The 17,450-nt window shown below is 48.2% G+C and overlaps 1 protein-coding gene and 1 non-coding gene across 5 annotated transcripts in view; one reads left to right on the forward strand and one right to left on the reverse strand.

Annotated features, from left to right (window-relative positions):
* PDPK1 (3-phosphoinositide dependent protein kinase 1) overlaps positions 1 to 17,450 on the reverse strand; it is an 80,107-nt gene that overhangs the window by 22,753 nt on the left and 39,904 nt on the right. For all 4 annotated transcript variants that reach the window (XM_032268144.1, XM_032268146.1, XM_032268145.1 and 1 more), the window contains 3 exons: positions 6,056 to 6,131; positions 1,571 to 1,639; positions 1,231 to 1,327 (listed from right to left, as the gene is read on the reverse strand). In XM_032268144.1, coding sequence (XP_032124035.1) covers positions 1,231 to 1,327; positions 1,571 to 1,639; positions 6,056 to 6,131 — 242 coding nt within the window. The remainder of the gene's footprint in view (positions 1 to 1,230; positions 1,328 to 1,570; positions 1,640 to 6,055; positions 6,132 to 17,450) is intronic.
* LOC116542961 lies at positions 11,926 to 11,993 on the forward strand. Its single transcript, XR_004265422.1, has one exon. It is a non-coding gene; the product is annotated as a small nucleolar RNA SNORD50 (small nucleolar RNA).

A 17,450-nucleotide genomic window follows, 5' to 3' on the forward strand; every position in this document is an offset into this window, starting at 1 on the left:
TTTTTTTTTTTTGAACGGAGTTTCGCCCTTGTTACCCAGACTGGAGTGCAATGGCGCGATCTCGGCTCACCGCAACCTCCGCCTCCTGGGTTCAGGCAATTCTCCTGCCTCAGCCTCCTGAGTAGCTAGGATTACAGGCACGTGCCACCATGCCCAGCTAATTTTTTTTGTATTTTTAGTAGAGACGGGGTTTCACCATGTTGACCAGGATGGTCTCGATCTCTTGACCTCGTGATCCACCCGCCTCGGCCTCCCAAAGTGCTGGGATTACAGGCTTGAGCCACCGCACCCGGCCCAGGTCCATTAATTTATATTCTACAAGAAGTTTCCTGTGCTATCGGCCCTGGACAACCCTCCTTACCACGACTCTGGGAGCGGGGTCAGTCCTGCACCTGCAGGTGGCCCCAGGGTTGCCAGGCTCCAGAGCCACCAACCTTTCCGGACCTGTCCCGCCTCTTTCCCCTGGGTGGCGGTGTGGGCTTGATCACGCCCTAGAGGAGACAGCTCTGTGGCCTTTGAGGGTCCCAGAAACGCCCACTCCACAACTGCAGGAGCTTCCTCACCACAGTGATTATTCACTTTCTTTGTTAATTATTCATTTTTTTTCCTTGTTTTAGGATTTTTAACTGTATACTGTAAAAGATTCCTTACTGCTGTTCATTGTATTTTGAGGTTGAGAATTTCTTTTCACCTGTGTGAGGAAAGGGGCTGAGTGTTGAGAGGCAGCACAGGATCCCAGGGCCTGCCCTCCCCGAACTGGTGCTCTGGGGGTCAGGGAGGGGTGGGGGACATGGTGGTGTGCTCTCTAGCAGACACTGAGAATTGAAAACAAGCACTCAAAAGGTTTGAGGGTTTTTTTTGTTTAGTTTTTTTTTTTTTGACGAAGTCTAACTTTGTCACTCAGGCTGGAATGTACTGGCGTGATCTCGGCTCGCTGAAACCTCTGCATCCTGGGTTCAAGGGATTCTCCTGCCTCAGTCTCCTGAGTAGCTAGGATCACTGGCACCCAGCCCCACAGTCGGCTAATTTTTTATTTTTAATAGAGATGGGGTTTCACCATGTTGGCCAGGCTGGTCTCAAACTCCTGACCTCAGATGATCTGCCTGCCTCAGCCTCCTGAAGTGCCAGGATTACAGGTGTGAGCCACCGCGCCTGGCCCTCAGAGTGGTTTCGGAGGACTCAGGGTGTGGCACGGGATCACCTTACCAAGAGGAAATTCACAATACTTGCCAAAAGTTTTTCCACAAGGTCTCTTGCCTTAGGGAAGAATTTTTCTGGAAAGTCATATTCCAACTTAATGATCTTCTGAAATATAAGATACTCATTTCTGTAAATTAAAAAAAAAAAAAAAAAGTCATCCCAGGCAGGGTCCCAGAAGCCTCCACACGCAGGGATGAGAGCCCTGGCCTCGCAGAGCCACACACCCACCCCAACCCTGCACTCTGAGAGCCCCCTACCTGGGCATGGCACCAAGTGCTGCCCTCCCCCACCCACCTCGATGTTGGGAGGGACTGCGGGCCACTGGGGTGCACCCCAACAGACTCCGAGTTCCAGGAAGAGCTCTCCTTACCCAGCTCGGAACGGTGGGAGTCCTGCCACAAGCTGGTATATTATGCATCCAAGAGCCCAGAGGTCTGAACTTTAAGGAAAAACAAAAAAAGACGTGTAAAATTTAAGTGAAAAGTCCAGTTCATTTTCTACTCTGTCTACACGACCCCAGTTTTACCTCCAATGCACTTCTGTCCTTTAAGACGAGTTGGCTGATCACCAGATCAGGAGATTGAGACCATCCTGACCATGGTGAAATCCTGTCTCTACTAAAAATACAAAAATTAGTTGGGCATGGTGGCACATGCCTAGAGTCCCAGCTACTCGGGAGGCTGAGGCAGAAGAATTGCTTGAACCCGGGAGGTGGAGGTTGCAGTGAGCTGAGGTCGTGCCACTGCACTCCAGCTTGGCAACAGAGTGAGACTCTGTTTCAAAAAAAAAAGAAAGAAAAAGAACAAAAGAAAGAAAAGAAAAGAAAGAAAAAAAGATCAGTTGGGCACAGAGGGTCTGCACACGGCAGGCACCACTGGTCGCTTAGCTATCCCCAAAGCTCTGCCACTTCCAACAGGGCTTACCAAAGTCCACACACACCTGTCATCCTGAAGCACAGCAGAGCTCACTCCTGGCACCATGAGGCTATAGACCAGGCAGGGGGCAGGAGGGGAGAGAATTGGGCTGACCCTCTTCTAGTAAGACAACTAAGAAAGCTGAGGGAAGCACCCTCTAGTCAGTGCTGGCGGAGGGCTCACTCAAGCCAGGGACAGGCAAGTGTAGCATGGGCGAAATGGATGATCATAATGTTCACACTTTCTTTAGTGTTTTGTTAAAACGGAGAGGAACAAAGGCAAACAGGCAGCAGAGCCCCAACCTTTCATTGTGGAAGCAGTGGAGAGAGGAGGGGCAGTGGGGGCACAGCTGTGCCTGGCGCCTTCATGGGTTCTTCTCTAGAGCATGGAATTTAAGCAGAAAGGGATTTCGGGGTAGCTTTTTACCTCTGTGAATTATCGAACGTTCTATCACAAACATTTACTTTAGAATTTAGATGTAATATGATAAAAAATTAAAGGGGAAGCCAGTATTATACTTCTGGAATGTGTAGGTAACAAGGGTGTATCAAATGTTCAGTTAGACCAACTCATGCCACTTGTTGAAACCCAAACGAGGGAACTTGGGGTGGCCCCTCATTCAGCTCAGCAGACCCTGTCTCATCCACCAGAGGGACAACAGGACAGCCCCACCCCGACCCCAGGCAAACAGACCTCCTCCTGCCCATGCAGGTTGGGTGGCATATCAGGCCCATGCCAGTGAGTGAATAAACAGAAACCCCTTCAACACCCAACAGTAAAGAAAAAGGTTTATGAACTACAATCTGTTCATATGACAGAAAATCACAGACTGGTAAAGACACCCACAAGTCATTCGAATGACATGGGAGGCACCCATTACCTCATCATGAGAGGCAGGACTCAAAACTGCCTGCCCAATGTGGCTTGAATGGCATAAAACCCACACAAACAGTTATAAAATGCGTAGAAAAAATGACTGGAAAGGCACAGATCTGTATACCCAATTATCTGTGACTGTAAGTGGGTTTGAAGATTTAATGTTTCATAATTAATTTCTTCTTTTTTTTTTTTTTTGAGACGGAGTTTCGCTCTTGTTACCCAGGCTGGAGTGCAATGGCGCGATCTCGGCTCACCGCAACCTCCGCCTCCTGGGTTCAGGCAATTCTCCTGCCCCAGCCTCCTGAGTTGCTGGGATTACAGGCACGCACCACCATGCCCAGCTAATTTTTTGTATTTTTAGTAGAGACGGGGTTTCACCATGTTGACCAGGATGGTCTCGATCTCTTGACCTCGTGATCCACCCGCCTCGGCCTCCCACAGTGCTGGGATTACAGGCTTGAGCCACCGCGCCCGGCCCATCATAATTAATTTCTATCATTTTTTTGAGACAGGGTCTTACTCTGTCACCTGGGCTGTAGTGCAATCACGCGATCTCGGCTCACTGCAACCTCTGCCTCCCGGGTTCAAGCAATTCTCCCACCTCAGCCTCCCAAGCAGCTGGGACTACAGGCGACCACCACCAAGCCCAGCTAATTTTTGTTATTTATTTATTTATTTTTTTTGAGACTGAGTTTCACTCATGTTACCCAGGCTGGAGTGCAATGGCACGATCTTGGCTCACCGCAACCTCCGCCTCCTGGGTTCAGGCAATTCTCCTGCCTCAGCCTCCTGAGTAGCTGGGATTACAGGCACGCACCACCATGCCCAGCTAATTTTTTGTATTTTTAGTAGAGACGGGGTTTCACCATGTTGACCAGGATGGTCTCGATCTCTTGACCGCGTGATCCACCCACCTCGGCCTCCCAAAGTGCTGGGATTACAGGCTTGAGCCACCGTGGCAGGCCTCTCCTCTTTCAATTCTTTATAATAAAAGTTCTTAACTATTTTTAGTATCACACGATTAAAAAATTAAAAAGCATAAAAAGAGATGCAGTAATTCTTTTCTCATAATCCTGTTCCCTCACCCCGTAGACAACTACCATTATCCACGCCGTGTCTACCCCTCCAGAGAACCTGAAACGCACAAATGAGCAAACGTGAATACATATTCCTCCTTGTTCACAGAGAGCAGGGTCCTATGCATGTATTTGTAGAGCTTGGAGATCTTTCCATACTAATGCCAAAGAGGCTCTCCACCTTGAAAGTAAAATCTACAAGCAAGGAAACACCAGCTCTCAGGTGGCAATAACATGCACTTTGACAGCCAGGTACACTGCGCCCCCACCTGCAGCAGGACTGTCCTCTCCATGGCAGGATGCTGAGCAGCTCATCCTCGCCGCCCCCACTGGATGCCGGCCGTACCCCTGCCCGAGCTATGACAATTAAAACTATCCAGACAGGGCCAAGTGTCTGCTGGGGAGCAGAATCGCTCCAGTTGGGAAGCTCTGACCTAAAGCAGTGTCTGGCCATGCTAAGAACTCAGTATCTGGCCAGGTGCCATATCTCATGCCTATAATTAATTCCAGAATTTTGGGAAGCCAAGATGGGAGGATCACTTGAGCCCAAAAGTTCAACACAAGACTGGGCAACAGAGCGAGACCTCATCTTACCTTTAAAAAATAAATGAATAGGCCAAGTGCAGTGGTTCACGCCTGTAATCCCAGCACTTTGGGAGGCCAAGGAAGGTGGCTTATGAGGTCAAGAGATTGAGATCACCTTGGCCAACATGGTGAAACCTTGTGTCTACTAAAATACAAAAAATTAGCCAGGCATGGTGGCGCACGCCTGTAATCCCAGCAACTTGGGAGGCTGAGACAGGAGAATCGCTTATCTTGGGAGGCGAAGGCTGTAGCGAGCTAAGATCGCACCATGGCACTCCAGCCTGGTGACAGAGCAAGACTTTGCCTCGCAAAAAAACCGAATCACCTATCTAAATAGAATAATAACAGAAAATCGTGGAGTCAGCCAAGCTGCTGAGCTTGAGTGCTGAGTCCTTCCACCCTCCCATCACGTCTGTGCCACAGCTCCACCTCCCACAGTTTTTCCTTAGGCTGTGAAGCTCAGAAATCCAGAACTGCCATCCCCAGGATCATTCCTTCTCTCAGGGTGGCTCATTTCACTCGGAAAGTGCCTCTGGTAACCTGGCAGAGCAGGGGAGTGGCATTGTGGGACTCCTGTGGTCCTGCTGACTGACGAGAGCACGTGCAGGCCGAGCAGCTGAAGCTGACCCCAGCCCTCAGTAGCGCTTGACTGGCCTGGGGCAGGAGGAACCCCAGCCACACCCTCATTCCACAAAACTGTTCCCCAGACTTGAAACTCCAGACTCTGATGCTGCCTCTCACCCTGCCTCACAGACACCCTAGACAGCACCTTAGACTTCTCACCAACCCTTGCCATCAGCTCCCTGGACATCCTCCCCTCCACTGCCAGTGGCGCCCTTGCAGGTGCTTTTCCACTCTCCCCTCCCTGACCCGCACCCGCCCTGCAGCCCCTGCACCACCTGCACTTTGTTCATTTTCACTGGGGAGGCCACCACCAAGGCCTAGCTGTCTCCCTCAAAGACACTCATGCCTGCTGGACACCTCCTCCCGTCCACACCTGCCACCCTCTAGGGCCTCCCTGCGCTCTGCAGGGCCCTGTCCCACTGTAGGTGGTGTGTGGCTGTGCAACCCTAAGGCCGGGCTCCCTCCCCTCCACCCCGACAGAGGGCAGCACCAAGGAAGCCTGGGCTCCATACACATGGCAGCCTCGCTTTCCTCACTCAATAGTTTTTCCTTAAGAAATGATTAAATCTGTAACCAGAAAGCATCAGCAAACCCAAGAAGCTTAGAATGTAACACTAACGTGACATGTGTGTACACCAGGGAAAATGCACTTTAAAAAACAAAATGCTAATTTCTTTCAAAGTATGCTTAGCTACTTGAAGGCCACCAAATTAACTCTTTCAAATATTGGTTTGTAAGTTAAAGAAAAGGAAGTATGACTTGGATGAAAGTGTTTACCTCTTACAGGCAGACTTCTCCGTGAGCAGCTCTGGAGAAACGTACTGCGCTGTTCCCACGAACGAGTTGGCCCTGGCTGCAGAGGAGAGAGAAGGTCACATTCGGACTCACAATCTGTGACAATCAAGAGCTGTGCGGTGGGTGTTGCACACGGTGGGCCATGCACCCCCGGGAGCCAGGCTTGTCCAGGGCACACCAGCGCTGGCTCAGGACTCACCTGCTCAAAGACGCCTGCCTGACACCTGCACACTGGCGCCCTCCACCCTGGCACTCCTGCCTGACACACGCCTGGAGAGTGAGCTGCACACAAATGTCCAGCATTCTGCAGGTGGCACTCACTCAATGGAGGGCATGAGGACACGGTCCTGGCTGGCTCACTGCAGGACCTCGGATATCTAAACGCGCCCAGGGACACAACAGACAGGCCAGAAACAACCTCCTTTCCATCACAAACGGCTTGGGAGCTGAGGCGCTACAAAGGGAGTAAGACTCAGGCCTCCGGCCCAAAGGCCTTCCTCCACAGAGGAGCTGTGACAGAGCAGAGCCACAGTATAGCCCGGGACCACCAAGCAGCTGCTGTGAGTTGTGCCTTCCACCTGCCCTCCTCTGGCCAGCCTGAGAGAACCTCACAGCCTCTGCTGAGCAGACTCCTTCCCTTCAGTGAACGACTTTCATGCAGACTTCATGACTGACCAGGTACGGTGCCTAATGACTGCAGTCCCACTGCTTTCGGAGGCCAAGGCAGGAGAACTGCTTGAGGCCAGGAGTTTGACACCACTTGAGCAACATAGTGAGACGCTGTCTCTACAAAGTATTTCAAAAATTAGCCAGGCATGGTGGTGCACCTCTAGTTTCAGCTACTTGGGAGGCTGAGAAAGGAGGATCACTTGAGCCGGGGAGGCTGAGGGTACAGTCAGCCATAAATGCACCACTGTACTCTAGTCTAGGCAACAGAGCCAGAACCTATCTCAAAAAATAAACAAACAGGCTTCATGGCTGCATTTGCATCCTGCCAGGACCCTGCATTAATGATCCTGCCAAGAACACCAAGGAAATCCGCAAACACGCCCCCCCCGCCCCCGCCACCCTAGAGGAAAGAAAACCAAACCAAGAGCCAAAAACAAATGAAACCATTCAACCCTGCAACGAATCAAACGAATGCAAATTAAAACACGACAGCCTATCTAACTGGCAAAGGGAAAAAAGAATAAAAATACATTGTGCTGGCAAGGATCTGAGGGGACAGACACAGCACTACTGGTGGGGCTGTAAAATGGCATCGCTTCTGGGGGCAATTTTCCAATGAGTATCAAAAGTCATGAAGACGTTTGCCTCCCTGACCCTGCAGCTCTTTCTCCACACTCTGTCCTTCAGAGTCAGGCGTGGCACAGGGACGATGAGGGTCCAGTCTGTTGGCAGGACAGGATGTGTTTCCATTCTCTACTGTAATTAATGTTGCTTTTATGACTTGCACTTTTTAAAATACATTAAAAAGTCTAAAAATATGTTTTCCTATGAAAATATGTATCTAATGCATAATTAAACGATTCTGGTTGTTCTGAGGCACACAGAGCCATGTGTGTTGTTTTTTTTTTTTTTTCTTTTTTTGAGACAGAGTTTCACGCTTGTTGCCCAGGCTGGAATGCAATGGTGCGATCTCAGCTCACCGCAACCTCCACCTCCTGGATTCACGTGATTCTCCTGCCTCAGACTCCCAAGTAGCTGGGATTATAGATATGCACCACCAAGCCCAGCTAATTTTGTATTTTTAGTAGAGACAGTGTTTCTCCATGTTGGTCAGGCTGGTCCCAAACTCCCAACCTCAGGTGATCCGCCTGCCTCGGCCTCCCAAAGTGTTGGGATTACAGGCGTGAGGCACCGTGCTGGGCCCAGTATGTGTTTTTAAACAGCCACACCGTGCACAGAGCAAGTCAGTGAGGACAACCTAGCCTGCCACGCTGTTAGTACCCTCACTGCCACTACTGCTGCTGCTCTTCTAAGCTTTCTGCAAGCAGGTCTCTGGGCTCAGATCTCCTGGAGCCCCTCCCCACCCTCTCCAACCTCCTGGCTCTCCCAGGGTCTTCCCACCTCCCTTCTTTTCTCAGGGCTTGCCCACCCTCACCCTCGTTTCCTCTGCCCCACCTTCCTAAAGGTGGAACTCTGAGCCTCTGGGGATATACAAAGTCACCCTCTTGGAAAAGGACCTCTGTCCTTAGTTAATCTAGAGACAAACAGTGCCACTACAGTGTGGAGAAGATGACTGCCCTCAGAACAACATTCCTAATGCATAAAATACACAGGACTATAGGAGAAAGCAATTAGAATCCATATACCTATCAAAATATTGAAATAATGGATCTGTGATGTAGTAATACGTGACTTGCATCATACAGTAGCAGGTCACGCCGCAGTAACCCTGCAGCAGTGCTTGGCACGACTGGCGTGGCATCACTACCGTGATGTGACCACTGCAGCAGGACATGAGAACACCTGTGACTTCTGATGACACAGACATTTGTTGCTGATGTTCATAATCGAAGGAAATGTTACACTTTGCTGAAAGGTCACAAAAAATAAGTAATTTCCTTCTATCCAGCCTCACAGATCCCCTGACCTCTATCTGTGACATCCGAAGTGAGAGCCACAGACAGAGTGTTAGGAAACCTCAGAGATCACCCAGTTACTTCCCCCCAGAAGCTCAGAGACTGGCCAAAGCTCATGCCTCTCCAGCTGCTGGATACTCAGGGGCCCAGAGCTGGCCACTACTGTCCCCCGCATGCCATGGGCCCACCAACAGTGGGAAAAGAGACAGTGGGGTCTTGACTGGGTTGTTGTCTCCACCCTCAAGGTGGCTCAAAGAAACTCCCTGGACCACCCATGTTCCCCCAGATCTGCCAGTTATGCTTGGAGGGCCCAGTGGGCAGGGAAGACCTGAAGAAGTGATCCTGAGCTCAGGGGACACTCACACTCTCTTCAAAGCCAAGGGTGCCAGTGGCCATCTTATCCATAAACCCACAAAGCACAGAAAAATTCTACACAAAATGTGACTACCCCTTGGACAAAACACCAGCAAACCAATGCAGTGACATCTAAAAAGAACTAGCACCATGACCAAGAGGATATATGCCACAGTGCAAGGCTGGTTCAAAATTCGAAAATGCATTGCGTCTCATTAGAATAAAGCCTTAAGAAAAACACCTGATCATCTTGATAGATGCAGAAAATGCATTTAACAAAAATTCCCCACCTCTGCAAGACAAAAATATGGAATAGCCAAGGCACAGAAGAGAGGGCCGAGTCTGACAAAGGGCACATATAGCCCGTGGCCAACAAATGCATGCTCTCCCTAAGAACAGGAGGCCCCACTCACCAGACCCAGCCAACACTGTACCAGAGGTCTCAGCCAGGGCAATTAGGGAAGAAAATAAAGACAGCCAGGTTGAAAGGGAAGAAGTAAAACTAGCTCAAATCACAGATGACAGGTTCCTGTGTGCGGAGTCCTGGGGACTCCACTAAGAAGCTATTACAACTAACGAGAGCTCAGCAGGGTACAGGGCAAGAAAACCAACTGCATTTCCACGTTTTCCAGGAGCAATCCAAAAATAAAACTCACAACTCTAGTTTTTTTTAAATTTTTTTTTCCCTGAGACAGAGTCTTGCTCTGATGCCCAGGCTGGAGTGCAGTGCTGTGACATCAGCTCACTGCAATCTCCCCGTCCTGGGTTCAAGCGATCCTCCTGCCTCAGTCTCTGGGATTACAAGCACGTGCCACCATGCCTGGCTAATTCTTTTATTTTTTAGTAGAGACGGAGTTACACCATGTTATCAGACTGGTTTTGAACTACTGACCTCAAGTGATCCACCCACCCTGGCCTCCCGAAGTGCTGGGATGACAGGTGTGAGCCACCGTGCTCCACCAATAACTCTATTTAGAATAACATAAAAAATAAAAATAAATGTAACAAAAGCAGAATAAAGCTTATACTCCGAAAACTATAAAGCGTTTTTGAAATAAAGATCTAAATAAACAGAAAAATATCCCACGTTGATGGGTCAGAACACTTAACACGGGTTAATATGGAAGCACCTAGAAAGCTCATCTCCAGGCTCAACGCGATCCCGGCAGGCTTTCACTGAGGGCAATGTTTTCAAAGCCCATGTGCCTGGTAGCATGCCTCGGTACCTCACCCCTCCTTACAGCTGGATGGCATTCCCTCACTGTACGGATGCACCACCTGCTTACCTACTCACCTGATGACACGTGGGCTGTCTCTACCTTTTGGCTTTGTGAATAATGCTATGGGTATTCTAGCACCTGGTTTTGTCTGAAAGTGTGTTTTCCTTTCTTTTGGGTACATACCTAGGAGTGGAATTGCAGGGCCATATGGTAATTATACTTCCCTTTGAGGAGCTGCCAGTCTGTTTTCCAAAGTAGCTGTACTATCTGACATTCCCACCCACAGCATATGTGGGTTCCAATCCCCCCTACATCCTGGCCGACATTTGTTGTCATCTGTCTTCTCATCTCAGTCATCCTAGTAGGTGTGAAGTAGTATCACCCTGTGGTTTTGATTTGTACCTTCCTAATGACTAAAAACACTGAGCAACTTTTCATGCACTTATGGGCCATTTGTGTATCTCATCTTTGGAGAAACGTCCAGTCCTTCTAACATTTTTTACATTCTGGATGCAAGTTGCTTATCAGATAGATGATTAGCAGATGTTGTCTCCTGTTCTGTGGGTCTTTTCACTTTCATGACATCACTTGCAGTACAAAAGGGCTTGATACACACTTGATACACATCTGACTTACCTTGTTCTTTGGTTGCTTATGCTTTTGGCAGTGCATCTAAGAAACCACTGCCTAACTCAACGGTCATTTAATCCTATACTTTCTCCTAAAAGTGTCATAGTTTTTGCTCTTACATTCGCAGTGAACTTTTTTCTTTTTTAAAAAAAGACGAAGTCTCAGCCAGGTGCAGTGGCTCACGCCTGCAATCCCAGCACTTTAGGAGGCTGAGGTGGGCGGATCACAAGGTCAGGAGATGGAGACCAGCCTGACCAACATGGTGAAACCTCATCTCTACTAAAAATACAAAAATTAGCCGAGTGTGGTCGTAGGTACCTATGATCCCAGCTACTCAGGAGGCTGAGGCAGGAGGATCCCTTAAACCCGGGAGGCACAGGTTGCAGTGAGCCAAGATCACGCCACTGCACTCCAGCCTGAGTAGACAGAGTGAAACTCCATCTCAAAAAAAAAAAAAAAAGACTAAGTATTGCTCTTGTCTGCCAGGCTGGAGTGCAATGGTGTGATCTCGGCTCACTGCAACCTCCGCCTCCCGGGTTCAAGGGATCTTCCTGCCTCAGCCTCCTGAGTAGCTGGGATTACAGGTGCCTGCTACCACACTTGGCTTTTTTTTTTTTCTTTGAGAAGGAGTCTTGCTCTGTCACCCAGGCTGGAGTGCAACTGCACAATCTCAGCTCACTGCAACCTCCGTCTCACAGGTTCAAGTGATTCTCTGGCCTCAGCCTCCCGAATGGCTGAGATTACTGGCATGTGCCACCATGCCCCAGCTAATTTTTGTATTTTCAGTAAAGAGGGGTTTCACCATATTGGTCAGGCTAGTTTTGAACTCCTGACTTCATGATCCACCCGCCTCAGCCTCCCAAAATGCTGGGATTACAGGCGTAGCCACCGCACCCGGCCCCAGAGTGAACTTTTGTGTATGGTGTGAGGAAGACTAATAACTTTTTAATAAATTAATCATTATTGGAAGATAATGGGGAACCAATTTGTGGTTTTTCAAAAATGGCATGAAAAGGTAAAAGAAGCATTTGTTCTACTTTTCCTTTACAAATGATACCACGATTATCTGTGATGATCTTATCTCGAACCTGAACTTCTGTTGAAAAAAACTATGGATCTGGCTTCTGAGATGGGAAAAAAAAAAAAAAGGAAAAAAAGAAAAGATATCATGAGTTAACCCAACAGTTGCTGGGGAGAAGTTTCTCTTCAATGAATTCCACCTCATGAATGTATTAAGCTGTGACCATTCTGCATTCTATAATGAGTTAATGAACGTAGGCCAATTATGTCCATAAATGCTGCTGATGTCACAGAGAGATGCATGATAAAGGACACCCACCACCAGTGTCTGAACATGGAGGGAAGAATCAGCTCTGAAGGTGATGTAGCTGCCAGGAGAGAGGAGCATGTTAGCGCCACACAGATGCAAATGACCTGGCTTCTTCAACAAACCGCAAGGGAAAAAATAAAAATGGGGGAAGCTACAGATTAAAATAAATCTGTTTGGTGGGAAGGGTATTTAATGGCAAAATAAAAGAAAAAATTAAAAAATTTGGGCGCAACTTATTTGAATCCTGATTCAAGTAAGCAATAAAAATTATGATGTACAGGAGACAGCTGGAAATTTAACTCTGACCCCACACTCTGAGATATTAAGCAATTACTGTTAATTTTTATGTATATAACAGTATGGTATTGTGGTTAGGCTTTTATAAAGAAGATTTGTATCTCAGCGATGCACACTGGAATGTTTACAGGGAAAACTAATTGAGGATGCTGGGCATCAGGTCACTAGTACTGACTGAATTTTTTACAATAAGCAGTTAATCTGTTTTTTTAAAACAACAACAACAACAAAAAAAAAAACGCTCTCCAGCCCCATACGTCAAAGCCATGCCTAAACAAATGCCAATCTGGAAAAGACCAAAATAAACCATATGAAGATGGGAAGAGCTGCTCTTGGTGATAGGAGCATGGGGACTCTCTCCTCTATCGTGTAAATTCCACTTTCCACCATGCAGGAAAATCCATTTTGAAGGCAGCTCCTCTCTCTGTCGGGGGTGGGTGATCCAGCCTAAGCTAGAATGGCAGCAAGCTCAAGGCAGCTGTGGCCCTCAGGAGAGCGTCTGGAGTCCACAGCACAGTGGGAAGCACAGTGGCAGCTAGTCTGACAGTCATGCACAGATGGGGACAGAAGAGCCACTGCAGTTACTGAAGCCCACAGCGTCCATCCTCTCCAGGGAGCCCCGCCCATACCCAAAACCCACAGCGTTTACTCTCTCCAGCCAGCCCCGCCCACACCTGCCCACCCTCCTCTCCCTCCTGTTTGGTGAGCAGAGCCTTCACACCTGGCTACATACCAGAAAGATTCAAACAGAAAGGTCGTAACACACGTTTCCAAAACCTCACTCCAAGTCTGAGCCTCCAGGATACCCCAAGCTCCCCAAGGTTCTTGAAAAGAGAGCACAGGCCAGAGAGAGCCCAGGCTTACTCTGAGTGAGCTGCCCTCACCAGGACGCATCCACAGGCTCCTGTACAAGGAGAGGAGGCAGAAGCCCTCACCGCCAGCAAGTCCTCCTCAATCACCCAGGCCCTCACCACTGCTCTGCTCCATTTCCCACCAAGCCCCCCTGCAAATATGGAAGCCACTCTACCCCACAGGGACGATGGGAAAACCTGCCTCCTTCTAGGAGAAAGGTGTGGCACAGCTGCTACACAGATAAGGAACCTGGGTATGCCTTGCTCCCATCAACACTTTTATTCTAGAAGGTTTGAAGATGTTTTCGGGAAGCCAGGTCTGCATAAAAGAAGTCAACGCAGAAATAAATTCCAATATACTGAACTACCTCAAACAGAAAATGAGAATAAGTAACGAAAATGAATCCTTCACATAAATTATACAGTTTTTTCCCTTTCCTCAGAGAAGGAGAAAAGAACCACCAACTCATCTATATACACAAGCAACTGGCCCTTTGTTTACAACGTAAGTTTACAAATTTACAATGATGTAAAGACTTTCAGCCTCCTGCTTCCAAAAAGAAAAGGTTTACTTCACTATTGCCTCTTTTTTACTTTTTTCCAGAGACAGGGTCTTGCTCTGTTGCCCAGGCTAGAGTGCAGTGGCAGGATCACAGCTCACTACAGCCTCAGTCTCCCAGGTTCAGGTGATCGACCCACCTCAGCCTCCTCGGTAGCTAGGACTACAGGCACGCACTACCATACCCAGCTAATTTTTGTTTTTTACCTTACGTAGAGACAGGGTTTTGCCATGTTGGCCAGGCTGGTCTTAAACTCCTGGGTTCAAATGATCCACCTGCCTTGGCCTCCCCAAGTGTTGGGGTTATAGGCGACAGCCACTGTGCCCAGGCTATTTCACTATTCCATCAATGTACTTAAATTCCAATTTTTTTTTTAAGTGGCTACAGGTCAATAAGACTATTCCTGTGTCAAATACCAAATTCTAAGGAAAATCTATCCATGTAACGAACCTGCATCTGGATCCTCTGGCTCTAAAAGAAAAGTTGAAATTATGAATAAATAAATAAAACCTTGAAATAAGGGAAGTGGAGGGGGCGCGGGGTGGTGGGGAAAGAAAATCCACATGAAGGGGAAAATGCCCAGAGCAGAGCCCAGGCAGGTAGTTCCCGAGGCTGACTGGGGCAGAGCCAGCCCCCAGCTCTGCTGCCCCACAGAACACTGTGGGCTCCTCTCTGGGCAGGAAGTCAACACAAGTACAAGAGACTGAAAGATCCTAAGAAAGCTTGGGAGACAGAAGTTCCTGTTTGGTTCAACTTTTCACAGACAACATTGAGGGTTATGAGGTTACATTGTGTACACGGAAATAGGATTACCAGCTAGTAAAACGGTTACTATTTAACAGGAATGAGCCAAACAGATAAAGGTTTCAGTGCATGTCTGAAACGCCAGGAAGACTTCCCTAGCTTTGTGCAGCTTTGGGTGGGAGGTGCACATTCTTGCATGCCACTGCACGGGGAGTGGAACGGGCTGCCAAAGGCAGGGAGGGCAGCAGGACTAAGCCACCTCAGGAAACAAGAGCCTCTGGCTTGATTGTTACTTTCAATTTTAGCCCAAAATGGTAATGTTTTATTTTTTATTAATATTGTTTTTTAACATAGTTGATTGCTCTCTGTCACCCAGGCTGGACTGCAGTGGCATGATCCCAGTTCACTGCGCCATCAATCACCCATTTCAGCTTCTTTGGTAGCTGGGACTACAGTTGTATGCCATCACACCAGACTGATTTTTTTTTTTTTTTTTTGGTAGATACGGAGTCTCACCATGTTGTCCAGCGGCTGGTCTCAAATTCCTGCCCTCAAATGACTGTCCTGCCTTGGCCTCCCAAAGCTCTGGGGTTACACGGGCGAGCCACCATGCACAGCCAGGGTGATGTTTTAGGATTCTCAGAGAAGTTCCCAAATCCAAGACATGGTCTTAGGGCCTCAATGGCTGTACAGAGCCCTGAGTGTAAAAACACCCAGAGGCTGGAAAACACCCAGAAGGGAAAGATAAGGCCCGGTGGAGGAAAAAAGCAACTACCGCAAGGTGCCAAGAGAGACCCACGGGCACCAGCTGGGTGCCTCCCAGCACACAGAATACAGGGCCGGTTCCACAGAAACAGAAAAGCCGAGCTTAGCCCTGAGCGCCTGCTCTACTGAACGACCTGCTCTCCACCCAGCTGTGCTCTCCTCCTGCTACTAGGGGCCAGGTCGCCATCCATGCAGACGAGCCTGAACCGCCACCACTCTGTGCTCACGGTTCCCCTTTTCCACACGAGAGCAGCTACAACACGGTCACTTCTGTTTGAATCTTTCTTCCACCAACAAACCTGCCCTCACGCCCCTCCAAACTGGTCTCCAGCCCCTTCGACCCCCACAGAGCTCTCTATGGAGGCCTTTCTCTCACAAGCACCCCAAGTCCAGGCAGAGGCCCCTGCACCACTTGGAGGCTCTTGGACCCAGACAGACTCCAGCAATCCCCCGAGGTTCATCTTTAAGGTCACTTATAATGCACACAATAGCCTTTGGCTTCCCCAAACCTCATCCCAAGGCTTTATCTTCTCTCCATCCAACACTCTGAAGTAGTCTTCAGAATTTAAACTGCCAAGGTGAGATTGGCTCCGCCTTCCCAATGGCCTCTCCCAGAGCTCGATCTTCCTGGTTAGGGTCAAACTGGTGTATTTGCTGCCTAGCTCTCTAGTGAGGGCTTCGGTTTAAGCTCTGTGGATGTGGGGCCTGCCAGGCCTTATGGTCTGTCTCTCTGCTTTCTACTCTGCCTTCCTCAGTGGGAGGGTTCCTCCCGCTGCCGTTCGTCCAAACTCTCGCCCAAGTCCCTGGGACAACTTGCCACGCCCGGCGGTAGCGGCTGCTCAGATTTGCATCGACTACCCATGGCGCCCCACCATCTGGCAGGGCTCTCCTGGACCATAGGTTGCAGGAGGGATAAGGTTCAGAGAGAAGAAATCATGAGGATAGCAGTAGAGGTGGGAATGGAAGATAAGGAACTGGAGACAGTTAGAAGCGGAGTGCAGCAGGGATGCGATATCTTAACTTCTACAATAAACACTGACCATGTCAATCTGGTTAAGAACGATTGCTTGAAAACTAGTGTGGTCATTTGGAGCCTGAGAAACAAAGACCTGAAACAGGGCCTGAGGAAGCTTATGAGGAAGAGATCATAGGACGCATCCTCTTGAAAAACCCATAAGTGGAATCTGCTCAACTTGGACCTGGTTTCTAGTGAACAGTCAAGTTGTTGGAAGCTAGCCCTTCTGACCCATGTGAGACAAGGCTATTGTGGGCACTTGTATCTCTTAAATCACAGTACTTTCCTGTCTATGTCTCCTCTTTCTTAGAAAGGTTTATTTTTCCCACTGTCTTATTTTCTAAAAAATGCTTTAACCTAATCCTTTCCCCACAAATATTTCCCAAATAAATTTCTCTCTGTTTATTAAGGCATAGCCTCCAAAATATTTACATTTCAATATACTACTGAAAAATGTATAATTTGTAGCTGTTGAATGTTCTTGCAAAAAAATTTGAAAAGAGAAAGAATGAAGGAAGAGGAGAATATATATTTTAGCTAATTTTCTCATCTTGAGGATTTTTATTTTTTTTCCTTCTAAAATGTTTTATTGCTTAAATCTTAAGCTTTTACTTTTACCTTTCCTTTATTATACTGCTGTAGTTTTATTTACTTTTAATTTCCTCTTATATTTTATCATACAATTTAAAAATGCTAATGGTCAGAAAGAACAAGAACCACAAGTGATAACATGGAAATTATCCATTTCACACAGGGGAAATTGAAATGTTTCTTCCGGTTCACCTTCCCATAAACTATGAGTTTAAAATGTGTGATTGGCCGGGCGCGGTGGCTCAAGCCTGTAATCCCAGCACTTTGGGAGGCTGAGGCGGGTGGATCACGAGGTCAAGAGATCGAGACCATCCTGGTCAACATGGTGAAACCCCGTCTCTACTAAAAATACAAAACATTAGCTGGGCATGGTGGCACGCGCCTGTAATCCCAGCTACTCAGGAGGCTGAGGCAGGAGAATTGCCTGAACCCAGG

This window comes from Sapajus apella, unplaced genomic scaffold (genome assembly GCF_009761245.1).
Source record: "Sapajus apella isolate SASKATOON/1434 unplaced genomic scaffold, GSC_monkey_1.0 scaffold175, whole genome shotgun sequence".
Classification (NCBI taxonomy): Eukaryota; Metazoa; Chordata; class Mammalia; order Primates; family Cebidae; genus Sapajus; species Sapajus apella.